The sequence below is a fragment of the Pongo abelii genome, chromosome 6 (assembly GCF_028885655.2).
Source record: "Pongo abelii isolate AG06213 chromosome 6, NHGRI_mPonAbe1-v2.0_pri, whole genome shotgun sequence".
Lineage (NCBI taxonomy): Eukaryota > Metazoa > Chordata > Mammalia > Primates > Hominidae > Pongo > Pongo abelii.
The window spans coordinates 68,748,925-68,776,701 of NC_071991.2; the positions used below are offsets into that span (position 1 = coordinate 68,748,925).

General features: G+C 38.6%; 1 protein-coding gene across 10 annotated transcripts in view; it reads left to right on the plus strand.

Moving 5' to 3' along the window:
* The first annotated feature begins 8,554 nt into the window (after positions 1 to 8,554).
* Positions 8,555 to 27,777, plus strand: part of CRPPA (CDP-L-ribitol pyrophosphorylase A) — a 329,262-nt gene continuing 310,039 nt past the window's right edge. For 2 of the 10 annotated variants that reach the window (XM_002818185.5, XM_054559422.2), the window contains exons 1-2: positions 8,654 to 9,272; positions 24,004 to 24,280. In XM_002818185.5, the coding sequence (XP_002818231.3) occupies positions 9,016 to 9,272; positions 24,004 to 24,280 (534 nt within the window). In that variant the 5' untranslated portion in view covers positions 8,654 to 9,015. Of the gene's footprint in view, positions 9,273 to 9,379; positions 9,952 to 24,003; positions 24,281 to 27,777 lie in introns of those variants that run through there. The other 8 variants (XM_054559423.2, XM_054559425.2, XM_054559421.2 and 5 more) reach the window with 8 other exon arrangements.

Consider the following 27,777-nt stretch of genomic DNA (forward strand, 5'->3'; position numbering starts at 1 on the left):
TCAGAAGTCAGCCCTCTGACGACTCAAGCCTAGTCAGTCAAACCGGGGTTGTGTTTTACTTCGTGCTAAAGAGATGTGAAATCCCAAGAAGGAGCCTGTTATAAGACCTGGGTCAATGAGGTCAAGTTTGGGAAAAAGGCTGCAAGTGGTGGGTACACCCCATGAATAGTAAGACAGTTTTCTAGGCAATGAGACAAATGCAAGATTTGGCCTATTCACAAAGTGAAGCTGCCTGTCCTGGTCAGGACTAGCAGGATTAAGTTCATAGATGAAAGACACAAGTGAATTCCGGTTCAGCAGAGCTGATAGTAAGATACCCAATTCAGGAGGTAGTGAGGAAAAGTAAAAAGACTATAGAAAGGCAACAGGCCAGGAGAACCAAGACAAGCATAATGAAATTTGATAACTTGCCCAAGACCAGTGTTGGTTAGTTTCATGTATATTTTTGTTATTGTACTATAGCAGTTAGTAACCATATATTTTTATGAAGTTAAGAGAGAATAATTACTAAGGAAGATTAGACAAAGGGGGAAGTTTCTGATTTTCTTTTTAATCACTTGTCAAGATCTTGAATTCTTTCAAGGATAAGTGGTAGGAGAGATGAAAAGACGTAAGAAGTTGGAGTGAGTCTGTACAAACTTAAAAACAAAACAAACTTTTTATTTTGTGAATAGTTTCAAGCACTCTAATTTTTCTGAAGAGTACATGTAAATTGTTCTTTATTGATTTAAGTTTATATTCAATGGTAAGTTTAACATTCAATTATTCATTTATTCTTTCATTTATGTCTTAAGCCAATTAGTGGTAGCAATGATCACAAAGGAAAGTACTTAATTTCTATTTACCTTATTTCTATTCACCTTATTTCTATTCATGTACAGTAAAGACAACACAGTGTCCTCATTTATTCCTCTTAGCTATCTGCTGCAAGTTACTTCTACATAAAATATTGTTCTTTTGTCACCACTAAGTACTTATTGTCCAAAACAGTGTAGTTTATTGCTCTCCTAAGTAGATTATACAGCATCTTCCCAAACTCTGTATATTCTTTTTTTCTTCTTCTTTTTCTTGGGGGAGGAGGGAGGGTCTATCCCAGTGAGTGGTCCATGCTAGAGAGCAATGAAACATTCTTTTTGCAAAAATCAAAAGCTTGTTTATATCCTTACATCCTTTGGACATCACTGAAGAGACTATATTATTATATGAAAAGACTGTTGCAGTCTTCTCTCTCCCTTCTCCATGTTACCCCTTGTGCTTCTACCCTACCATAGTCGCTTTCAATCTGCTTAAGATAAAGATGTGGTGCCCTCATGGGTAAGGTACTATAAGGCAATGATGTCTGAAATTCAGACTCTATTGGACAGCTCACTTCCTTTATTTACTCTGTGCTTGGCAAGTTGATGGGGGTGGTGGCTGTGGTCACAATGAACAACGTCCACATTCTTTTTTTCTTATCCCTCAGATAAAAGATATGACTTTGAATTCCTTTGGACCATTTTCATCTTAAAGCTAATTTTTTTCTTCTTTAAATCTTCTTTTAGCAATGAGTCAAGGTTAAAATACATATAAACAGCTGTTGTCAATATGTTTCTTACAGAAACGACAAATCTACCTTTTCTAGCTGTTGCTTTTCTTTAATGATTCCATATGTTCCTCCCTTCCACAGATTATTAAGGCTGGCCACTACCATTTCTAGATTAGTGATTTGTTTCCTAAACAAAACTTTCAAAGATATTATCTCTGTTACATTGTCCCTTGTGCAAGGGGTCATTACCCTTTTTTGGTTTCTGGAGTAATGTGGCATTCTCAGTTGAACTGCATGCATTAGTTCTGTGCTCAGAGCAGTTTCAGGCAACAATTTCTATTCTATTTAAGCTGTGGTCAAGGATACTGCCTTTGATGGTTCTCAGAGGCGACACTGTTTTTAAATGACAGCTTTTTACATGGAAAAATGAATTCTAAGTGCACACACACACACAAAATGACAGGTCTGTAGAAATACCAGGGGATGATCTGGTTTTCTGTTTCTCTTCCATCATTCTTTTCTGGTACTTAAATATTCTTCCCTTGTGTTTCCCTTCTTACAAATTAACAAGGAAATGAAACAGTTTAATGAATTTCTTATGCAATTTTAAAATAAATTTCTTATGCAATTTTTATATGGTATTTTAATATATTACATGCATTTTGCTTTGGGTACTGAAATTAAATGTATTGAACATAAAGTGAGTTGGGGTATAATTCTTTTAAATTCAGTGTTTATTTCAGTCTGGCTCACAACTACATTGGAATCACCTATGGAGGTGTATCAAAACTCAGATTCCTGGTTCTATTCTGGAGGCATTTAATCAAAATTTCTGTCAGTAGATGCCAGGAATATATTTTCTAAGATTATTATATAATATATACTATGTAAATTATATTGTATAAAATATATAAAAATATTACATAGAAACAATTGTTCCAGGTGCTTCTTATGAAAAGTTAAACTTTAGTATCATTAATTCAGTCCTAAGGCTAAATATTCACCATTGCTTCCCTTTTTAGCTATACAGGAAAAGCAGAGTGGATGGTAGAGACAATTGACAATAACTTTGCAAGAAATATTATGAAAATAAAAGATAATAATAATGTTGTCATGTGGTATTGTTTAGTCTGAATTATCTGCAGAGACCTCAATTCTGAGTGTCACCTTTCTTATGTATAAAAATGAGTTAAAGGTCAGAGGTTAATAGACTGTACCATTTACATAAGATACACAATAGCAAAACAGAAATTAGAATTCTTAGGCTGCCAGAAATGATGGGGATGGCCCATGGTAGAATGTTAATTTATTTCTTCTGGCTCTGATTTCAATGGGGTTAAAGGATGAACCATTAAGCTGTTCACTAGCACTGATGAGAAACACCCCAACTAATCATGAGAAAGGGTACTAAAACAATAAGTGTAGCTGGGGAGGAGGGGTATGACTGGTAGTGCTAATTATATTTGAGTTAATACTAAAAAAATTAACCCACTGGAAACTAAAATTTTCTAATAAAAGAAATCTCCAAGACAAGTATTCCAGAGAGGTATACTAACATGTAAAGACAAACAAACAAACAAAAAAGTAAGTTTTGGATATTTCAGATATAAAGATGAGAGCCACTTCCATTTAATGTGCACTTCTGTGCATACTAAAAAGTAAAGACAACGGCAGGAACTAATAAGTGATTGTAGCAGTGCTGTAGGATCCAAGGTTAATACAAAAAAGTCAATCATTTTCTATATATTATTAATGAACAAGTGGAATTTGAAATTAAAAACACAATATTATTTACATTAACCCCCCCATGAAATCCATAGGTATAAATTTAAGACAACATGTGCAAGATCCATATGAGAAAAAGTACAAAACTGATGAAAGACATCACAACAGAACTAAGATGTTCCATGTTTGTGGGTAGGAAGACTCAATATTGTCAAGATGTCAGTTCTTCCAAAATTAATCTATAAATTCAATGCAATCTCAATCAAAATACCAGCAAGTTATTTTGTGGATATTGATAAGCTGATTTTAAAGTTTATATGGAGAGGCAAGAGACCCAGAATAGCTAACATGATATTGAAGAAGAACAAAGTTGGAAGACAGACACTACTGGACCTCAAGACATGTAAAAAGCTACAGTAATCAGGACAGTGTGGTATTGACTAAAGGATGTACAAATGAATCAATGAAACATTACAAAGAAACCAGAATTAGACTCAAATAAATATAGTCAACTGATCTTTGACAAAGGAGCAAAGGCAATAAAATGAAGCGAAGACAGTCTTTTCAACAAATGTTGCTGCAACAACTGCATATCTACGTGCAAAAACAACAAAGAATCTAGACAAACCTTACACCCTTTACAAAATTAACTCAAAACTCACTGACCTAAATGAATCACCGACCTAAAAAAACCACAAAACTATAAAACTCCTAAGAGATAGCATAGAAGAAAATCTAGGTGATAATTTTTTAAAAGCACCACCAAAGGCATGATCCATGAAAAACAATTGATAAGCTGGACTTCATTATCACTAAAAGGTTCTGCTCTGCAAAAGACACTGTTGAGAATAAAAAGACAAGCCACAGACTGGGAGAAAATATTTGCCAAAGTAATATCAGATAAAAAATTGTTCTTCAAAATAAACAAAGAACTCTCAAAACTGAACAATAAAAACACGAATGACCCAACTAAAAAGTGGGCCAAAGACTCTGACACCTCACCACATATGATACACATGGCAAATACACATATGAACAATGCTCAACATCATATGTCATCAAATAAATACAAATTAAATCAACACTGTATTAAATCTAATACACACCTATTAGAATGGCCAACATCCAGAACACTGACACACCAAATGCTGGTGAGGATGTGAAGCAACAGAAACTCTCATTCATTGTTGGTGGGAATGCAAAATGGCATAGCTATTTTGGAGGACAGTTTGGCCATTTCTTACAAACTAACCATACTTTTGCCCATACAATTCAGCAATCTTTCTCCTTGGTATTTACCCAAAGGAAATGAAAATTTTAGTACACATAAAAACCTGCACAGAGGAACAGAAAACCAAACACCGCATGTTCTCACTTATAAGTGGGAGCTGAATAATGAGAACACTGGGAGGGGAACCACACTGGGACCTGTAGGGAGGTGGGGAGTGGGGAGGGAGAGTATTAGGAAAAATAGCTAATGCATGCTGGGTTTAATACCTAGGTCAAGGGTTGATAGGTACAGCAAACCACCATGGCACACGTTTACCTTTGTAACAAACCTGCACATCCTGCACATGTACCCCAGAACTTAAAATAAAATTTAAAAAAAAACCCTGCACAGAGATGTTTATTACAGCTTAATCATAATTGCCAAAACCTGGAAGCAAACAAGATGTCTTTCAGTAGGTGAGTGAATAAATACATCACGGTACATCCAGAAAAAAAAAAATCAGTGTTAAAGAGAAAGAAGCTGTCAAGCCATGAAAAGATATGGAGAAAACCTAAATGCATATTACTAAGTGAAAGAAGCCAATCTGAAAAGAATACTGTATGGTTCCAACTATATGATGTTCTGGAAAAGGCAAAAGCATGGAGGCAGTAAAAGGACAAGTGGATGCCAGGGATTGGGCAGGGATTAGAGGAGAGGAAGGCATGAATAAACAGAGGATAGAGGATTTTAGGGCAGTGAAATTACTCTGCATTATACTGTAATGGTGGATACACATTATTGTAAATTTACCAATCCTATAGAATGAACGTACAACACCAAGTGTGAACTCTAACGTAAACTAGGGACTGTGGGTTATAATAATGTGTCACTGTAGGTTCATCAGTTGTAACCAATGTACCACTCTGGTGGGAGATGTTAATAATGTGGGGGTCTATGTATGTGTGGGGCAGGGAGCTACGGGAAATTTTTGTATCTTTCTCTCAATTTTGCTGTAAACCTAAAACTACTCTCAGAAAGAGTCTACTTTAAAAAATTAAAGGCATGCCAAAGCCAGGTTATGAAATCGTGGTATACATTTAACAAAGTTATCCTTTAAACATTTATAATACATTTTTAAATTCACAAGACAAAGGATTTATTTTAAAAGTCAATACTGGGGGTCTAGTAACGGGACATAAAGTTGAATGAACAGTGCCTTATTTTTTCAATCATATTACTGCATTTCTAACTACGTATAACTTCATTTGGAGATTATAGTCCAAATGAGAATCTTCCTCAATGTGAAGCCTGTATTAGTTTCCTCTCACTGCCATAATAAATTACCACAGATTTAGCAGCTTAAAACAACTCAAGTATATTATCTTACAGTTCTGGGTATCAGAAATCTGAAAATGAGGTGGCAGGGCTATATTCTTCTGCAGACTCTAAGAGAAAAACCTGTTTCCTTGCCTTTTCCAGCTTCTAGAGGTTGCCTACATGCCCACCCGTCTGCACTCTGACGGCTGCTTCCATCCTCAATACCTCCTTCTCTAACTCTGACCTCTCTCTTATAAGGATGCCAGAGATTACATAGGGCCCACGTGGATAATCCAGGCTATTCCCCTCCATCTTGAGATCCTTCACTTAATCACATCTGCAATGTCTCTTTAGCAGTGTAAGGTAACATATTCATAGCTTCTGGAGATAAGAACATGGGCATCTTTGGAGAGCCATTATTTTGCCTACCTGGAAGCTCAAAACGGAAACCACTCCAAGAACTTCCAACTCTGCATGCTCTGCCTCATGATTCAGTTGGGGTTTATTTTTTCTAAACTCTTCAAGTGATATCTTAGAATGGTTATTACCAATGGGTCCCAGAGGATTTCACTTTTCAGGGTATGTACTTTCACATGCCTGATGCAGACAAGATATTCTCATATTGTGGCTGCTATAACTTGGTATGAAGTAACAAAGAAGCTACATCTGTTACCCCAAAGTATGCACAACATGGAACCAATTATATTTATATAAAAAGGACAGAGAGAAAAATGTTGCTTCATACTATATATATGAATGAATACTTTAATCTGCCCTTTTTTCTCTACAAGTTGGTCTGCTAGACATTGTTAATATACAGTATGTAAGATGTAAGGATCTAAGGATTCATGGAGGATCTAAATTGATATATCTGCTCTAAGAACAAAACTAAGATTCTAGTTAAAATTTGTCAATGTTTAATTATATAAAATTATTCTATAGCAATTAGTATAACAAGAGCTTTATTACTCTACTTTTCTTCGCTCAAGGTTAAGTAAAGGAAGTCTACCTTTATAACAACTCCACCTTTAGATTAAAAAGGGAGGTTTAAAGATCAATATTAATAGAAATACTAATTTGATTTGCCTTCCTGCTCTCATAGATAGACTCATTTATTTATCCACCCAGTTAGTCAACAGATATTTAAATGCTTGATACAGGTGTGGTAGTGGCGCTATGAAGTCAAGTATTGTGCCAAACTTGTTTAATATAGTTGCTGCCTGGGCATCCATTTTTAGGCCTGATATAAGCTGTTTGAAACCCAGTTGTATCACGTCACCTGTGGCCTACTTAAAATTTCCCCTACCTGTGATATAGAACACTTGTTCCTCATTCCATGACCAAAAACCCAACAGCTGCTAACAATGATAAAACCCAATGGTCGACACCAGAGTCAAGTTGCCCCTTTTGCTGGTGTTTTCTTAAACTAGTTAATCCACAACACCCTCCGGAAAGCCTAAGGGATAAAGCCTTTGGACCTTAACACAGCCCCACAGGGCCTCTCTCTTGCTCCCCACCTGCTGGTTGGGAGTCCTGTTATCTCCAGACTTCCCATCAGGCTTATTCTCTGGTGAATCTGTAAGTAATAAAATGCGCCTGTTATTTCACATGTTTTGTGTGCTGCCTCCTCTGGCGTCTCACCTGCACACCAGAACCTAGCTTTCCTCTCTGGGCCAGCGCTCTCCTGAAGAGTGGCTATTCTGGCTTATGACCACTCTTAAGAGAGAGACCTCGAGATCAAATTAGAAAGGAACAATAGCAATAAAAATTACAAGGAAGTATATTATGGCACCCACTTTTCAGCTAAGAAACCTCAACTAGCACAGGACCTAAACGCTAATTATAATAAAAGTAACAAAAGTGAAAGAATGCCTTCAATAAGACTAAACAAAAAGAAAAAGCAGAAAACATATCATTTTTGTATGCTCTCGAGAAAATAGGTAAAAATAAAAATTGTAATACTATAACTGGATAACATTTCCAGTGTTTAAAAAGATTATTTTTTATGAATCATAAACCACTGGATTAAGACTGAATTACTGATGATTATACACTTTAATGATCATTAATCTATTTAATCAGCAATTCATTCAATAAATATTAAGCTTCTGTTACATTCCAGGAGCTGGGCACACACACACAACCCAAACTAAAAGAAAAATGTTGCTGCTTTCATGCAGTTTACATTCCAAGGACCTAATACAATAGTGCTCTCCTCCAAATTCTTCACTATACTTTCATGGTAAACCTCACCAGCAACAAGAGTACTAAATAAGGTAAGATATGCTTTAGGCCTGGAATTCTTCAACTTTGGCCTACTTCCGTATGAGGGTCTTAAGGCTGCTCTGCCATTAGTTGTGCAATCTTACATAAATTAACCATTTTAACTTCTTTTCCCCTTTGTAAAAAGGGAAATGGCAATAGTTGAGTTCTTCTGGAGACTAAATGACATAAGGTGTATCGATTGTTCGGCAATTAGTATTGCTTTGCCCGTGGTTCCAAAATGTGCCTGCTCATCAGAATCACCTGAGGATCTTTAAAAAAATTCCAAAGTCCGGTGCTCACCAGACCAATTAAATCCCAATCTCTGAGCGTGTCAGGACACGCTCCCCAGGTGGTTCCAACGTGCAGACAAGTTTGAGAGCCACCACAGTTTGGATTATTGATGTGCCACAATAACACTTGCTAATCCATCTGTCTTTACCCCAGGTGGAACCAGGAAGCCTCCAGAGCTTAATGGAATTCAGATAATCGAGGTGCATACGCACCCTACGTCCCATCCTGTGACTTGAATCCCAGTCTCTTCCAAAATTTTAAAGCAGGGAGGGATGGAACAGAGGCCTGACCTCTCCTGCATACTCATGACCCTTAAGTATCTGCGATCTTTAGATATGTAGGGCGTGCTGACATTTCCACTTGCGGTGACAGCTGGGCCTGCCTGGGGGGAAGCGCAGAGCGGGCAAGTCAGCCCTCCCGGAGGCGCTGGGACAGGGTGCGGAGGCCGCAGCCGCGCCGCGAGGGCAGATCGACAACCTCAGCTGCTGCCGCGGCTGTTGGGATCGTCCCCTGAGGGGCAGCAACAGCGGGGCTCCGGCGGCTCAGGGGGGCGCCTTCTGCTTGCGCGCTCTGCGTCCCTCTCCGTGGTCGGCCCTTCGCCCCACAACCCCGGCCGAGGGTGGGGGCAGCGCGGGGTCGCATCGGCCCGAGGATAGCGTGGCTCGCCGTTCCGCTCGCAGCCATGGAGGCCGCGCCGCCGGGCAGCTCCAGGCCCACGGAGCCGGGTCCTTGCCTGAGTGGTCAGCGCGGCGCGGACCACGCGGTTTCCGCCTCCCTGCAGAGCGCGGCCGGCACCGAGCCCGGGCGCCACCCGCTCGCCGTGGCAGCTGTGTTGCCTGCCGGGGGATGCGGGGAGAGGATGGGGGTCCCCACCCCGAAGCAATTCTGCCCCATCCTGGAGAGGCCGCTCATCAGCTACACCCTGCAGGCCCTGGAGAGGTAATGCGGCGCCGGGCGCGCCCCGCGGTTCCCTGGGGCCCGGCCCCCGCTCCCCGCCCTGCCGCTGCTCTAGCGCTGGCACCTTCACTTCGGGGACTGCTGGGCCGGGCTTAGTTATTCAAGCTTGAGCTCTGTTCCCTCCCGCATTTCAGAGATGGGAAGCTCTGGCCTTTAACAGATAGGCACGAAAGCTCCAGCTGCCCCACAGAGCCCTTTACGTCCCCAAGCAGACGAGGTGGTGGGGAAGGCCCAGCGTGTGGCGCCGGATTAGAGAGTGCATGGGTTGGGACTAGGCGATTTGGAGTTCTAGCTGTGGGGCCTAAGGAGAAGCTGTGCGGATAGTCTCGCGGTCCCGGGGCTCTGTCTCCGCGCATGCGTGGATTGAGTTGTACGTGCACACTGAAGTTTCCAGGGTGTGTGTTCGTTTTTTTCATTCATTTACTGAGCACCTTCTGTGAGACAGACTGCGCTAATTACTGGGTGCTGCAGGAGGGGAGAGGAGCAGAATTTTATAAGCTTTCAATGGTGGAAAGGGCTTTAAGCCTGAATTTGAGGTCATACCCCCTTTATCTTAGAAAAGGCACTGAAGTTAACTAGTTGGAGAAATGAAGGAGACAGGGAATGGGATAAGGAGGACTAGGGGAACAGTCGTGAGGAGCTGAGGAAGTGAAATGGAGGGGTATGTTATAATATTAACTTACTTTGTTTTTAGCACTGAGTAATGAGGTGGAGTTTGGGGCGGGGGTGCAGGGGTGGGAAGCAGCGGCATTACAAATATCCACATAGTTTTGCTAAGGTGTTTGAACTTCTCTGAAGCCAGTGGGGAGCTGTGGTAGTTTGTGAAGCCTTGAATTGGTGCGAACCGTTTGCATTTCAAGATAGATGTCATCCTTTAGCATACATTGCCTTTGCAGGAGGTTTTGAAAACCAAGCTAGTGAGGTTCTAGTCCAAGGGAAGTGGCACGTTCTCCAGAAAGGAGCCCCACGCAAACCCTCACATATGCTTCAAAAGCCAAAACGTTCAAGTTGTTTTGTGACCGCCCCACGGGTTCACCTTGCCCTTGCCTAAACAGAGCCGATTTATCAAGACAGGGGAATTGCAATGGAGAAAGAGTAATTCACGCAGAGTCGGCTGTGCGAGAGATTGGAGTTTTATTATTACTCAAATCAGTTTCAAATCAAATTATTACTCAAAAATTATTACTCAAATCGAGCATTTTGGGATCGGAGTTTTAAAAGATAATTTGGCGGGTAGAGGCTCGGGAAGTGGGGAGTGCTAATTGATCAGGTTGGAGATGGAATCATAGGGGGTCTAAGTGAGGTTTTCTTGGTGTCTTCCGTTCCTGGGTCGGATCGCAGAACTGGTTGAGACAGATTACCGGTCTGGGTGGTGTCAGCTGATTCATGGAGTGAAGGGTCTGTAAAATATCTCAAGCACTGATCTTAGGTTTTACAATAGTGATGTTATCCCGAGGAGCAATTTGGAGAGGTTCAGACTCTTGCAGCCAGAGGATGCATGACCCCTGAACTGTAATTTCTAATCTTGTAGCTAATTTGTTAGTCCTGTGAAGGCAGACTGGTCCCCAGGCAAGAAGGGGGTCTTTTTGGGAAAGGGCTATTATCAATTTTGTTTCAGAGTCAAACCATAAACTAAATTCCTTCCCAAAGTTAGTTTGGCCTATGCCAAAGAATCAACAAGGACAGCTTAATGGTTAGAAGCAAGATGGAGTCAGGATTGATCTTTCACTGTCCTAATTTCCTCAGTTATAATTTTCACAAAGGCAGTTTCAGGTTCTCATACGACTATTTTACTTTCTGAATATTGGAGTTTGGAAAATGGAAGTGTAAAAAGCCATAATCACCGATTTATGTAATCTGCCCAATGATTACATCTGAAACTCAAAATTTGAAATGATTCCAGTTGCTAACTTTATTCCATTTCTCTAGGTAGTGGGGGGAGGGGTCCCTGAAACCATTTCATGAACCACTTACCATAATATTCCAGTGCCATGAACATTGTGACAACATAGCTCATATATGAAGGCATTTCTATGGGACACAATGGGTCTTGGCCAACAGGATCTTTATCTGCTTGGTAATTAGCTATAGGGGATTCTAGTCACTTTTACACTCAACTTTTCTCCCATGGAGAAAACTTTTGCATTAACTTGAATTTTTTGCATCTTCTAGGCAGCCTAAGATAGGTGGACACTAAAAATCTCACTGATATGGTTTGGCTGTGTCCCCACCCAAAAATCTCATCTCAAATTTTAATCCCCATAACCATGAATGTTAAAGGACAGATCAGGTGGAAGTAATCGAAGCCTGGGACAAAGATCAGGTGGAGGTAATTGAGTCACGAGGATGGTTTCCCCCATGCTGGTCTCTTGGTAGTGAGTTCTCATGAGATCTGGTAGTTTTATTAGTGTTTGGTAGTTCCTCCTGTGTTCATTCTCCTTCCTGCCACCTTGTGAAGAAGGCACCTTCCTTTCCCTTCACCTTCCACCATGCTTGTAAGTTTCCTGAGGCCTCCCCAGCCATGCTGAACTGTGAGTCAATTAAACCTCTTTCCTTTATAAATTACTTAATGTTAGGCAGTTCTTTATAGCAGTGTGAGAATAGACTAATACACTCACTTTTAAGGGAAAAGAATGTTTGGAAAGGCCTTGTTTATGGAAAATAAAACGCTTGTCTTGTACTTTTACTTAATTGATAACAGCAGTCATAAAATCCTAATGGCAATAGTAACTCATCAAAATTTTCATTCTGAAACACTTCATGGCTCATTTTTATCACTATTATGTTTGAAGAACTTATGGAACATGATTATATTTTGGGTATATCCTAGGAAGTCCTTAGAAAGCTTGCTTTATAGCAGTGTGTGGGTGCTGCTTGGCCATTTGCCAAGTGAAAGCCCTTACCTCCTTCTGTAACAGATCAGCCCTACAGACTGTTGATAGTTTTCTTAGGGTATGGTGCCAAAAGTCTTAAGTCACTTCATTAAAAAAGATAATTTATACAAATTCAAATAAGGAAAAGGACATGGAAGTATAAAATGCCTTAGAAGACTACTTTTTTGCTCTGTTGAGAAATTATGCATGCTTTTTACTTATTAAAGAGAAAACACAGTTCTCATTGTCCCAAATAAGAAAAATAATGGGTGTCACAACTGTCAATCATTTAGGTTATTCTGAGAGAATGTCGCTTCTTGTTTTTCAAGGGCTGTATGTGATACCCCAAATTTGATTTTTTTTTTTTTTTTTTTATAACTTCAACTTCTATTTTAGATTCAGAGGGAGTGTGTGTGTAGATTTATTACCTGGGTATATTGTGTGATGCTGAAGTTTAGGGTATGATTGATCCCATCACCCATGTAAAGAGTTTAGTACTGAATAGTTTTTCAACCTTTGCCCCCTCCCTCCTCCCTCTAGTAATCCCCAGTGTCTGTTGTTGACATCTTTATGTCCATGAATACTCATTGTTTAGCTCCATCTTGTGAGAACTTGTGGTAATTGGTTTTCTGTTCCTCTGTTAATTTGCTGAGAATAATGGCCTCCAGCTGCAATCATGTTGCTGCAAAGAACTTGATTTTTTTCTTTTTATGGCTACATAGTATTCCATAGTGTATACGTACCATATTTTCTTTATCCAATCCACCATTAATCGGCACCTAGGTTGATTCCCTGTGTTTGCTATTGTGATGAACATGGTGCATGCATCTTTTTGGTAGAAGCATTTATTTTCTTTTGGATATATACCCACTAATGAGATTGCTGGGTTGAATGGTAGTTCTAAGTTCTTTGAGAAATCTCCAAACTTCTTTCCACAGTGACTGAACTAATTGACTTTCCCAGTAACACTGTATACGTGTTCCCCTTTTCTCTGCAGCCTTGCTAGGATCTGTTTTTTTTTTGACTTTTTCATAATAGTCATCATGATTGATGTGAGATGATATCTCATTGTGGTTTTGATTTGCATTTCTGACTAGTGATGTGGAACATTTTTTTGTTTGTTGGATACTTGGATGTTGTCTTTTGAGAAGTGTTTGTTCATGCCATTTGTGCATTTTTAATGTGGGTATTTGTTTTTTGCTGGTTCAATTGTTTACAGTTCCTTATAGATTCTGGATATTAGGCCTTTGCTTGAGAGTGCAAAAACTGTTTACTCTGATAGTTTCAATTGCTGTGCAGAAGCTCTTTTGTTTTTTTGGAGATAGGGTCTCACTGTGCTACCCAGGCTGAAGTGCAGTGGCAGGATTTCAGCTCACTGCAGCCTCAACCTCCTGGGCTCAAGCAATCCTCCCACTTCAGACCCTTAAGTAGCTGGGACTACAGTCACCTGCCACCATGCCCAGATAATTTTTTTTTGTACTTTTTGTAGAAATGGGGTTTCGCCATGTTGGGCAGGCTGATCTTGAGCTCCTGAGCTCAGGTGATCCACCTGCCTCTGTCTCCCAGAGTGCTGGGATTACAAGTGTGAGCGACCGCATCTGGCTGCTGTGCAGAAGCTGTTTAGTTCAATTTGCTCTCAGTTGTCAATTTTTGTTTTTGTTGCAATTGCTTTTGAGGACTTAGTCAGAAATTCTTTCCCAAGGCAGACGCCCAGAATGGTGTTTACTAGGTTTTCTTCTAGGATTCTTATAGTTGGAGGTCTTTCATTTAAATCTTTAATCTATCTTGAGTTAATTTTTGTGTATGGTGAGAAGTAGGGGGTCCAGTTTTATTCCTCTGGATATGGCTAGCCAGCTATCCTACCAACATTTATGGAATAGGGAGTCCTTTTCCCAAAAATTGCTTATTTTTGTCAACTTTATTTCTGGGTTCTCTGTTCTGTTCCATTGGTCTGTGTCTATTGTGTACCAGTACTGTGCTGTTTGGGTTACTGTAGCCTTATAGTATAGTTTGAAATTGATGCCCTGAATTTGACTTCAAAATTCATTTTATTTGCCCCTCATAAGTAAGGATATTCTTTGCCCAAACTTTTGCTATCTTACTAATAGAGGGTTGAGAAGTTGTAATTTTTAAATATCTCACCTAAGAAATTCAAACTACCGTTGAAAATGACTCTTATGGGTTGATTTGTCTTTTGGAATTTTGAACCAAAATCTAATTGGGGACTACAAAAGAGAAGGGAGAAACTACTGAACTTTGGCCCCAAATTCCTAAATTGGGATAGAGAAATGTAAAGAAACATGACTAGTCTTGCCTCTGGTTAAAGACTGCCACGTACACGTACATTTGTTTCCACTGCTTCCTTGACCCACCTAAAGGAGCTAAAAATGTATAGAGCTAAAAATGTATAGCTGCAGAAGGGAGAACGAACGAGAGGAAGTGCCGCAGATGAGTACGAATAAACTCAGGAGATAGGCGCGTGGTAACCTAATCAGATGTAATGAACCCAGGAAAGCTAAAACTTCAGGTAGAACTTGTTCAGGTAGAACTTACTTCTCAGGAAGTAAGATGAATAAAGTTATACGACCTTGGAAAAGTGTAGACATCAGAGGCAGAGGGTATCTCTGAAGGTGGGATAGAACAATGAAAAGGGGACACCTTATTGAATCCTTCAAAAGGAAGAGTAAAACTCCCAGATCTTTAACAGATACTGAGGCTTATTCTCTGGCTGAGAATTAGCACAGCTAATGACTTGAGTTCGGTACTCTATGGCAATGGGGGAATTAAGAGAGACTACATCTTGATACAGTGAGATCCTTAGTGCCTGAGGTAGATGACTCAAGGAAGTTTTCTGCTTTTCAGACATGCCATATATTAAAGTAGCTATTCTTCTAAAATCAAGGAGTTGGAGGAGACATTGAAAGAAAATCCATTTTGTGAATTGACTGGAACTTCAGATTGCTTGTCCATTTTCCTTTTGACAAAATCAGAAAAGTTTCTTTAGTTTAGCCAAGTTCTACTTTGCGCCATTGAAACTGCTTAGAAAACTACTCATCAGATTAAATGAGATTCAAAAGTACCGCTGAACCCATCAGTATCTGAGGCATGTTGGCCAAAGGCTCTGAGAAAATGGAGATTTACAGCTAAGTATTTAATATATCAAGATTATGTTGTTTGCGGATATATTTGTATATTATGATTAAGCATCATGTACATGTATAGACATATGTATTAGTATATATGAATGTGTGTATAGGTTAATATACTCCAGTCTTAAAGAATGGTAGTCCAGAATTGTGCATATGGATATTACTAGGAAGGATCACATATAACAACTCATTTCTACTTTATGCTGGGAACTAGACCCTTTCAGAAGTTGATTAAAAATATTTCTAGGATTTCAAAAGTTGTTTTGGCTTTTTAACTGAACTGAAAAATAATTATTGATCCCCAGGTTATAAAATAAAGGGAATCTTAGTTTTCGCCTTTTACTAACAAGAAACTGAGATTAGGGGTGCTAATCCCTTAGATAACTATCGCTTTGTGACCTGAGTTTCTATAAGGAAATGTTGCTCCAAGAAATCAGATGACAATGGTGTTATTGGCAGGGGCATAAAGCTGACAATTAAACTGTAACATTCACTCACAATTTATCAACTTATGTATCTAGATTTTACTGTTTTAAAAAATGTATTCCCTGGATCTGTTGTAGGGATCTGTTGTACTGGCAAAAATTTCTGCCAGTAATCTAATTTCTGGTTTAAATATACAAGGAAAGTGTCATGGGGTGTGCGGGTGTGTGTGTGTGTGTGTGTGTTGGGGTCGGGGGGGTGGTCAATCTGGAATAGCTGAAAAATAGACTAAGATGACAACTACAACAAAAGGGATTAAGAAAGGCAAACTTCAGCCATGCTTATTCAGACTTGGTGATGAGTTGGGTAGGGGTTGGGAATTCCTGGGAGTGGATTTGAACAAGGTCTGGCAGCGCTTTCCTCACAGTTCATGAGGTTTTTGAGCTCTCTCAGGTGGAGGACAGTGCTTAAGATAACTTTCCTTTAGAAGGTTTCATGCTTGTCAAAGTTCATTATAACTCGGCCTCCCCTATAAATCTTCTACAGGAAAATGTGCTGTTCCACTGATTCAAAAGTATTCTAGAACTTATGATAGTTGTGTGTATCATCGTATGTTAATCTGTTGGCACTGATTCATGTTTCAGAATATTTTCAGTTTGGCTAGAGTGAATTAGTCACCTTGAGTTGGACAACTCCAGGTAAATTTGGGGAGAAAAATCAGTTTTGTAGATCTGTATGTGTTTATATTTTGGAAACTAAATCTTCAGATTGAGATTGGGCTTGGAAATCAATGAAAGTCTATGTTTCTTTATTGTTTAAGACTCCATAGTGTGTGTTTCAGTATATTAGCTTAGTTTTTTAAAAAAACTTTTGTCCATTTATTCAATTTGTTTTCTTGTGTACTTTTACATATTCTGTCCTAGATTTTGGAAAACCACAGCAAATTCTATTGAACAAGATACACAAGTAAAGATATAAATGTTAGTCCAGATGAACAAGGTTGATCACTTTGAATTAGGCTGAGATAACAGGAATGGAGTAGAGAAGACAGGAGAAATATTTAGGAGCTAGTGTTGATAGCTCTTAGTGATTAATTGTATTAGAGATTCAGAATGAGAAAGGAATGCTTTTAGTTGTGTGGTTAGATAAATTTGACTTAAAATTTTGTCTCAAGTCTTCCTTAATAAAAGGGTCAAGTCTGAGTCATGGGACTTGTATTTTGTACAGGTCAGATGATTAAAGGTCAGTGTTACATTTCCAAAGGACCCCATGGAACACCTTCAAAATAAGTGGTAAGACTAAGGCAGGTAGGCTGAGGCCTGTCAACTGGGAGCCTTCATGGGCCATAGTAGGAAGGCTTCACATTGCAAAGGTAATCCAAGAGCCAGCCCCATCATGCCAATTCAATATTTTGCTGCTGAAACATCAGGGTCAGTATGGAGAAATAAGAATCTATGAATTATGTCCATAGTACAATCCAGAGGCCAAGTTTCCGTGAAGGCTGCCATGGAAATGAGCAGCAGCTGCCACTGTCCCCTTGCAGCCAAACTCTGCAGACTGGATGAGAGGGCTTTCAGAGGTGTTAACAGGGTCTGATCTTTCCCATCTGTTTCATAAAGCATTTGTTAAAATGTTCTGTTCCTGATAGATCTGTTAAAACTGTCTGGGCTGAGTATTCCTGTAAGCAATATTTGTTATTCCGGGAGAAAATAACTTTTGAGTTATTATATTTCTTCCTCAATGTCTGTAGGTGTAATAGAGCTTAAGGCTAGGTTCCTATTTGCCTGTGGAATGTGCTAGAAAGGAAATATTCAGGAGAACTTGACAGAATTAGGCTGCTGAGGATTTGGTGTGGACTTGTCCTCAGTTAAGAGGTAAACTGGATCTCTTTATTCAGCAAATATTTGATCAGTAGGCACTGTGTGAGGTACTTAAGGTCTTTTTCAGTCCCATGATTTTACATTATTAAATTTTAATACTGTAAAAGACTTTTAATTCTATAACTAAAAAAGAATGTGAATAAATCCTTAGAAATACAAACAGTACTTATAAAGACTTGCAAGTACTGGGTGTATGCTTGGTTGCTGACCAAAATAGCTTTATAAGCCTGTTATCTCTGAAGAGTGTTCTAAAACAGTGTTTTCCAAACTTTTTTTGTGACCTGTTACAAGAATTACGTTTTTGCCTCATGGCTCAGTGACAAACGCATATTTACTTACACACTCACACACATTTGAAAGAAAATTCATGAAAACAACCTATCTCTGTGCTACGCATTTTAATTTTTCTGTTCTATTTCTGTTTCATTTACCCAACAATGTTGCTCTAAAACTTACTATAAACTGATTTTATGACACTCTAATGGGACCTGAAATTGGCAGTTTGAGAAATACTGGTTTAAAATGCCATTTTCTGTTTAGAGTCTCATACAATTGTTTGAAATAGTGTAAGGCCATAAGTGTCTGTAGTTATTTACATCTACTCTGGCTGTTTTCTGTCTGATGAAATGGAGAATTTGAGTTATTTTAAGGCAATCTAGTAAAATTGGGAGTTAATTCATTGAATAGATACTTGAATGACTACTTTATGTCAAGTGTTATCCTATCTTCCTCTTAATTCTTCATCATATTTTAACATTTAAGTCAATGTAAACTTTCTTTAAAAAGTAGCAAACTGATTTCCTTACAAGTTAACCATTTTTTTCTGGCAGAATATACTATGAAAAGTAACAGGCGAATAGTTTAGAGGACAAGTTGTAATCTTTCCTTTAAAAATACTACAGATTTAGTTGAACACGTACTTATAACTCCTATATTAAAAAGTGAACATGTCACACTAATAAACAGCTGAAGTATATATGAAATACTTTTAGTAGCTTTCTATAAATCTAAGCAGTTTTTATGCCTAATTATTCAAGCATTCTCCTCTCTATTTATTTAACATATACTTACTGACATGTGGTTGAGAAGTTAGGAATTCTGTCAGTCTTTGTTCATTACTGACTCACCAGTATCTAGTATAGTGCCTGGCAAATGCTTGATACTTACTTGATGTTTCTTAAATGACTAAAGGAACACATGAAAGAATGCCTACTTCTGCCTGAGTTACAAGAAATTATAAGAAACTTGGGCGCTTTTGACTATAAAAGCAGGAATATTATGTGTTTCAACCTTAATATAAATGAAGTGCTGTAGATAAAATGATCCAAAATGATTTTTTCTCTCGTGGATTTTTCACCTTCTTCTCAGAGACAGTGTTGGTGCATTATTTACAGAGGCTAAAGTTAAAGGCTCCAAAGTCAGACTGGAGGTCACAGCTTGGTCCCTTAGTTTCTGAGCTGTGTGATTATGGGCAGGTTACTGCCTGTGTCCTCATGTGTAAAGCTGAGATGATAATGTGCTTTATAGAGCCGATATGGATATTGAGATATTGCAGGCGAAATATTCTACACATTGATTGCCTGGTACCTAGCAAACGTTCCATATGTCTTAGGTGTTATTTCTACTATGTTACTGAAAGTTGAGTATGTGCTAAGTTCTGGGACATAGTTTTTTGCTTTCTATGAGTTGGCAGCCTAGTGAGGAAGATAAAGTTATAAGCAGTGTAGTATAGTCCTTAAGACTCTACGTGTATAAGCACTCTGCAAGCTGAGAAGCAGGGATGTTGTATGCAGAATGGCAGTCAGGGAAAGCTTCCTGGAGGGAGCCATCTCTGAACTGAGAACTGATGAGTAAGTAAGACTCGGGCAATGCTGGCAGGGAGTGGGGGCAGTTAGGGAGGAGAGAGGGATGGGGACAGTGTTGAGAGGCCAGGTAAGCAGCACATGCAAATACCTGAGTGTGAGAGATGCCTTCCCTTCAGGGAGCAGTTGGGTATGAGAGTGAGAGGGCATGGAAGAGACCAAGTGATGTGCATGAAGTAGGCTGAGGTCAGGTCCTGAAGGGTCTTGCTCGAGAGCCAGCAGGGGATGACCTCAGATTTGTGCTTGAGAAAGATCATCCGGAAGTGGTGAGAATGGATTGTATTGGGATAAGAAGAGTAAGAGGAAACACCTGAGGGGCTAGCGCAGTAAATTATGGTAGAGATGACCGTCTGGGTCACAGCTATGGCAGTAGAGCCAGAATCTTGGGAAATCCCACATTTAAGAGGGATTGAAGAACTGTCACTCACCACTTGCTAATAACTTTAATTTGAAACGTGAGTGCAGTAAGTTCTGCAATTGCTAAATTTGCAATGAAAGGCCTAGGAAATGGGCTACAAAACAAAGAACAACCCACGTTTAGTCTTATTCCAGAATCACTTTCATTGCCTGTACAGATTACTACAGATTGTTCTTTGAAGTTCTGAACTGAATTATTTTTGATTGTGATAAACATCCTCCCAAGGTGTATGAAACATGAAAGTAATCCCAGCTCTCAAGGAGCCTTAGGACCTAGAAATCAGAGCAGAGGGTCAAATACCTAGAAATAAAACAATCAACAAAATCACACTGCATAGGGAATGCTGTTTTCATTCTTAGATTTATTTATTTACTTGTAGCTAGTCAGGGTAATGAGAGCCTCCTTTGTTTTCACGATCCTTGAGACTATGCTGTGTTGTAAGATGTTATACTGCCCCTGGTAGATGAGACTGACTAGAGTCATTTTTTCAACAAATAATGTACTGAGCACCCACTAGGAGTTAGGTGTAAGGCAATGGACAAAGCAGACATTGTCTATATTATGGAGCCTACATTCTAGAAGAGGAAATAAAATGAAATGTTGTATTATCTTGAAAAATAGTAAAATTTCTTACTGCTTCATTTTTAGAATAAGATGGTAGTATAGAAAAAAGTAATGTCTTCGTATATTCGGATCTTTTTGTCTCTTGTATGAGAGATCGTGTAGAAGTATTGTAAAGATTACAAGAGCTGAAATATAAAAAATGCTTAAGACACAGTACTTAATTTATATTGGCTATTATTATGTGATACTTGTCTTATTTTGCTACTTTTTCTTCCTGACTCATGTAGATGATTACCTCTAGAATAGACTATCTCTAAAACGCCATATACAAGCTCCACCTGGTACCCAGGCGACCATCATTGCATTGCCCAGATTACAGCAGCTACCTCCTACCTGGGGTCTCTGCATCATTTGTCTCTTTGCTGAATCCTTTATCCTCCCTGCAGCCAGAGTAAAATTTATGCTCTTGTGATTCCTATTGCTGCTATAAAAATTACTACAAACTGAATGGCTTAAAACCACATTCTCTTACAATTTTGGAGGTCAGAAGTCTCAATTTAGTTTCACTGAGCTGTGTCAAGGTGTTGGCAAAACTGCATTCCTTCTGGAAGATTTGGGGGAGTATCCATTTCCTTGCCTTTCTCTAAAATCTAGAGGCTGGCCACGCATGGGGCTCACTCCTATAATTCCAGCACTTTGGGAGGTTGAGGTGGGTGGATCACCTGCTCTCTAACAGGAGTTAGAGACCAGCCTGGCCAGTATGGTGAAACCTAGTCTCTACTAAAAATACAAAAATTAGCTATGTGTGGTGGCAGGTGCCTGTAATCCCAGCAACTTGGGAGGCTGAGGCAGAATTGCTTGAACCTGGGAGTCAGAGGTTGCAGTGGGCCAAGATTGTGCCACTGCACTCCAGCCTGGGTGACAGAGTGAGACTCTGTCTCAAAAAATAAAATTCTAGAGGCCACTCATGCTCTTTGGCTTGAGGCCTTGCCTCAGTCTGACATCTGCTTCTGTCATCACATCTTCTCCAGTGACTCTCCTGCGACCTTCTTTCCTTTATAAGGACTCTTGTGATTACATTGGATCCACCTAGATAATTCAGGACCATTGCCATATTTCAAAATCCTTAATCACCTCTGCAAAGTCCTGTTTGCCATTTAAGGTAACATAGTCACATGTATAGTCACAGGTTTCATGAGTAAGGAAGTGTACATCTTTCTGGGTTCATTATTCTGTTTACCAAAAACTCCTATTAGAATGTGATGAGTGAGTGTTGGTTTTTGGCCTGAGTGCACTCACCTGCTTAAAGCTTTTCTATGGCTGCCTATCCTCTTTTCAGGATTAAAGTTTAAAACCCCTAGGATTCTGCCCACCTCCTGCCTAGGCCTCCAGGGCTCTGCATGGGGCCTTCTCCTTGCTTGGGGAACTCCAGCTCTGCTTCCTCCCAGCCCATGAGGACCTTGCCATGGCCTTTACTTGGACCAGTCCTCTCTCCTTCTCTCCTAGCCTGTTTGCCTGCTTACCTGCCACCCATCCCTTGTGTCTCAGTGCAAACTCCCTTTTCTTGGAGAATGCCCCCAAAGCCTCCTCCAGACTGTTTAGCTACTCAGCCTACATGCTGTCCTGAACGTGGACTTCTTAATTGTGTTTAATCACAGCTTGCAATTGTTGATTGGTGTTTTTGTTTCATGTCTGTAAGTTCTGAGGGCTTATTTCTATTGTATTCTCGATGCTGATAAGTTTTTCTTTGTTGTTGTTTTTTGTTTTTTAAAGACAGAGTCCTGCTCTGTTGCCCAGGCTAGAGTACAGTGGCATGATCTTGGCTTATTTCAACTTCTGCCTCCTGGGTTCAAGTGATTCTCTTGCCTCAGCCTCTCGAGTAGCTGGGATTACAGTTGTGTGGCACTACACCTGGTTGATTTTTTTTTTATATTTTTGGTAGAGACGGAGTTTCACTATGTTGGCCAGGCTGGTCTCGAACTCCTGATGTCAAGTGATCCACCTGCCTCAGCCTCCCAAAGTGTTGGGATTACAGGCATGAGCCACCATGCCCGGCCGATGCTGATAATGTATCGGTGCTCAATAAATATTAAAGAAATGGGCTTAAAATGAAAAGTCAGTGTCACCTATAAAGTAGCTCTTGGTTTTGTTCATCAGTGTAGTCTTGTTTTAGCTACAAGCAGAATGGGGTTTTGGGTTGTGGAAAGGGTCTGTTCGATAACAAGAGGTAGGAGACATTACTGGGTGAGGCAACCCAATGTTAACTTCATTTTTCAGTAAAGGTAATCTTTATGCAGTAATTTTCAGGCCCTTCCATATCTTTAAAAATATTCTAAAGATTTAACTGTTTTAGCATGAAAGTATAGGATCTCATAGGCTAAGAATTAAAAATTAAGTCTTTGTTCAGAATTGGTATCATGGGTCAGACACCGTTGTCTTGGTTTGGGCTTTTGGGCTGTGGTATATTGAGTCTACAGTGACGCTTGCCTCCATTAGCACTGGTGTTCCAGACAAGTCTGCCAGACTCTAATGCAGCAGCAACTTGGTAATGTGGACTACTTGCAGTCTACTATGTCAGTAGGTCCTTTAAGAAAATGTTTTACAGGCTGGGCTTGGTGGCTCACGCCTGTAATCCCAACTTTTTGGGAGGCCGAGGCGGGTGGGTCACCTGAGGTCAGGAGTTCAAGACTAGCCTGGGCAACATCGTGAAACCCTATCTCTACTAAAAAAATGCAAACACTAGCTGGGCATGGTGGCGGGTGCCTGTAATCCCAGCTACTTGGGAGGCTGAGGCACGAGAATAGTTTGAACCCAGGAGGCGGAGGTTGCAGTGAACTGAGATGGTGCCACTGTACTCCAGCATGGGGCACAGAGTGAGACTCTGTCTTGAAAATGTTTTACAAGAGAAACATTGCTTTATGCTTTGTATATGACTCAATAGAAAAATCCTATTTCATGAATTGTAAGCTTTTCCACTTTACTTAAACCTTATTGCTACAATATTAATTATTATGGTTTCTCCCATTTAAGGTACGTGTTTAGCAAGGCTTGTGTTAGCTAAGTTTTCCAGCTTTGTTGGTATTCAAGTGGTTGGCTGCCAACTTGGTGGAATTCTTGAAAGAGACAGTCAACTTTTGGATCTCAAAAGTGCTTTGAATTGTCTAATTGAAGGGAAAAGTATTTGGAAAAATTTAAAAGCATATCCCAACTATAGACTATTTTTTCATACAATCTATATTCTAATTATTCAAATTTAAGTAAAAAATGACATCTGGTAGTACTATATACTATGTACATTTACTATATCATGTAAGATATTCTACATAATATGAAACACTGTCTAGAGCTATAGTGTTAAATGCTCACTGATTCTTTTTTGTCAACCTCTTTACTGGACCTAATAAGAATGCATAAAACTGATTTATTAACTTGCAGTTTTTAATCTCCCTATGTAAATATACCGATACTAGTGATTCAATTTTCTGTTACTCACTTTAGTTGTCTAAGAATTAACTTACGAATTGTACATGTACTTTCCATTTAGAGTATGTTGGATAAAGGACATTGTTGTGGCAGTAACTGGAGAGAACATGGAAGTAATGAAAAGTATTATTCAGAAGTATCAGCATAAACGCATCTCACTGGTTGAAGCTGGAGTGACCCGCCACAGGTCAATTTTCAATGGACTAAAAGCACTGGCAGAGGATCAGATCAACTCTAAACTCTCTAAGCCAGAAGTAGTGATTATCCATGATGCTGTGAGACCATTTGTTAAGGAAGATGTCCTTCTTAAAGTTGTCACAGCTGCTAAGGAACACGGGGTAAGTCTTTTTACTTGAGTCTAGATAGAAGGGACAAGGACTGTAGTGTGGTTCATTTGCTGAATTTTGATTCAATTCTGTTTAAATGTCAAATTATTTAAAATGTACATGATAACCTAAAGATGTTATGGTGATTTGTTGTAGTAACTTTATAGATTGAGACTGTTCTGGAACATATCTTTTGCTATAGTCATCTACCATAATGTGATATGAGGTATTTGGAGAAGAATGTATTAATGTTATTACAGTATAGATATAAATGAAACTTTAATGAAAATTAAAAGGCAGTTATATTAAAAATGCCTGAGAAGTCTCTCAAAAGTAAAGGATATGTATAATATGGTCCATTGTACTCAATTTTGTGTTAGTTTCAGAAGTGGTTTGTTTTCTAGTATATACTATATAAGATTTTCATAGCCCTTAAAGTAAATCATCTTGAGATGACAATTGTTTCCATTTGCTTCACCAAAATAAACACAGGATAGCAAAAGACCTATTGTAATCTTTGGAGCATGTTTATTTTTTTCCTTCTGTTACCAAGTAAAATTATATAAATATGGTAATAGATACTAAACTTTTTTGCAGTCTAAATTGGAGACTTAGTGAAATTTATTGCAAAGCGATGGTATTGTATAATAGAAATAGGCTATGAAGTTGGACAGACCTAGGTCCAAATCTGTCTTTTTATTTACTAGTGATGTCGTGTTTTTAACTTTGAGTCCATTTTCCCTACCTGTGAAAATATAAAAAATAATACTTGTAAGGTTATTTTAGGATTGGAAATTATGTTAACTATTAGAATACTAAGTGCTTAAAGGGTATTAATACTAAGTGCTTAAAGGGTATTATTTTAAGATGAATTATAACATCTATGTAATAGTTTCCTTTAAGATTATAGGCCAACAGGAGGCAAGCCTTCTTAGCCATCTGGGTGCCCAGAAGCTGTTTTTTTTTTTTTTCTCTTTAAAACCTATTTAGGAAAGACAGTCTATAACTTCAATAACCCATGTGTATTTGAATTGCCATAGGAAATTTTCCCTAACTTCATCTCTTCCTTCTGCAACATGAATTTCACTTTAAAACTGTATAAGAATTTCATAGACCAAATGAAATATTTTGATTTGCATTTAAACAAAAGGATAAATGGTATTTAAGGTAGTGAAACTTGTGGTCCAGGAACCATTAATGACCACAAAACTTTCCCCTGGATCTTGTGCTTCCCCCTTGACTCCTTCCTCTTCTCCAGAGTGCTTAATTGTGGTAGAGGCAAGGTAATCAGTTGCAAGGGTGGTGAGAAGGCATAAAGAAGCACAGGATTTACAACTTAAGAATTTGAGTAAATTTTGCACATTTGGAAAAGTTCTTAGGGATGACAATACAATTTGGTAGATGGACATTTATTCCAACGCATATTATACACAATTTTTTTTTTGCCTGTGTTACCTTTTGGAAAATTCACTTAAGCTCACTATAACAATTGTACACATTTGCGATTTTTTTGTTGTTGTTGAGTAATAAGCAGAAAGTATTTCTGAGATATTGTCCATGAAGTCATTCTTCTGAGAGTATGTCGTGAAAGGCAAAAGAAGCCTTTTATCTTGCTCCAATTAATATGCTAAGGATATCATTGTCTTACATGTGATTTAATAGAACATATTAAAATACATAGCAGTTACTTTTTGCAGATTTGAGGGAGTTCCTATTAGATTGTTTCTTAGAATATAATTTGTAAGATTTAATCACATAATGCATCTTAAATGAAACAAACTATATTTCAGTGAAATCTGTAATTTTCTGATTAGATTAAGAAGCTGGTTCAGAACAAAACTTTACAACTTATTTAAGTAAACCTCAGAAATACAGTTTCTTTTAGAAATATTGCCTTGTTTTTGTTGGTGTTAAAACATAAAGGGTAAAATCATGAGTTTTATATACATCCATGTTTAAGAATTTTTTCAAGTTTATTAATGAGAGAACCAGACAGATGTTACAACTGGTTCAAAGTTGAATCCAGAAAAACACTTATTTATACAAAGTAAAAAGGTATGTTGAAGTGAATTAAAACAGAAAACTGGCTTTTTTATGAGGGAGTCAATTGAAACTCCAATAGACAGAATTCATTTGCATGTTTATAGGCAAGAATTGTTTTGCATTGCTATTGGTTATCTACAACTTTGAGAGTTGTAAAAGAGCTCAAGGCTAGATTCAGCTAATCTGGAAGAGTCTGCTCTTAGTCATGTAGTTGTTCATTGCAGACATCCTGTAATCTTTTTGGTTTGTTTTAGATTTTCTTAAAACAATTAGGATAGTGTCCCAGTATTCTCAGTTAACTCCAGGTACTACGTCCTGCCAGTTCTCTCACACTGTACTGACTTACAATCATAAAAACATAAATGCAGTCACACACTGTTCAGACTATTTTCCAGGCCTCCTTTTAACTCATTGCCTTTTGTTGTCTTAGATAGTTTTCTACAGACTCCTTAACTGATTATTTTTCTTCCTAGATATTAATTTTCAGGTTCTACCTAAAGGTCCCCTTCACACACATTTTCTGAACAAGCTACACTGTGATTATCTTTAGGGAGGGGTGGGTTATGTATGCTAACAATAACTATTTTAACTGACGTTCCATTTTGCTTAATTGAAAAAACTTAAACTGGTAAAGAGAATGCCTCAAGAGACTCAGATGTCCACGATTAAGGCTGGCATTAAGGTTGTAGAGCTCAAAAGCATCACAAGGACCCAGTTTTTCTTTTTGCCTGTATTACATTGTCAGGCCCTACAGGGAGGCAAGATGGCTTCCATAAGGTCGGGAGCAAAATTCCATCACGATTGTTTCTGTCTTATGTTAATGATGATAGTTTTTCTGGGTATAAAATTCTAAGTCTACAATTGTTTTTTCCCCCCGCTCACTATTTTGAAATTAGGTTATGTCACTGTCTCCTGGCTTTTATATTGCTTTTTGGAAGTCTAACCAACCTAATTGTAATCCTTTGGAAGTAATTTGCCTTTTCTCTCTGAATGCTTTTAAGATAATTTATTTTTCCTATGTGTTAGTCTCTGTGATGTGTCTGTATAGACTTTTTCCCTTGCTTTGGATTTATTGTCCTTTATGAACATTGATTCATATTTTTATTCTAGAAAAATCTGAATAATTATCTAATTTAAATATTGATTCTGCCCAATTTCTGGTCCTGACAACTCTTTTCCCCTTACCTTATGTATACTGTATCTATGATACACTCTTATCCAGTCCTTGTGTGTCCTAAGTTCTCTTTCATATTGCTGTTTTTGTATGCCGCATCCTAGGTAACTTGTTTCCAATTTCTCATTTTTTTTTTTTTAGCTCTGTCTAGTATCCCATTTAAGGACTTTTAAAACAAACATTTTAAAATTATTTGGAGTCCCATTTTGTCCCTTATCATGTATGATTAATCTCCTTTCTGTTTTTTATCTTCTATTGCCTTTTAAGCTCTGAACATAATACTTTATACACT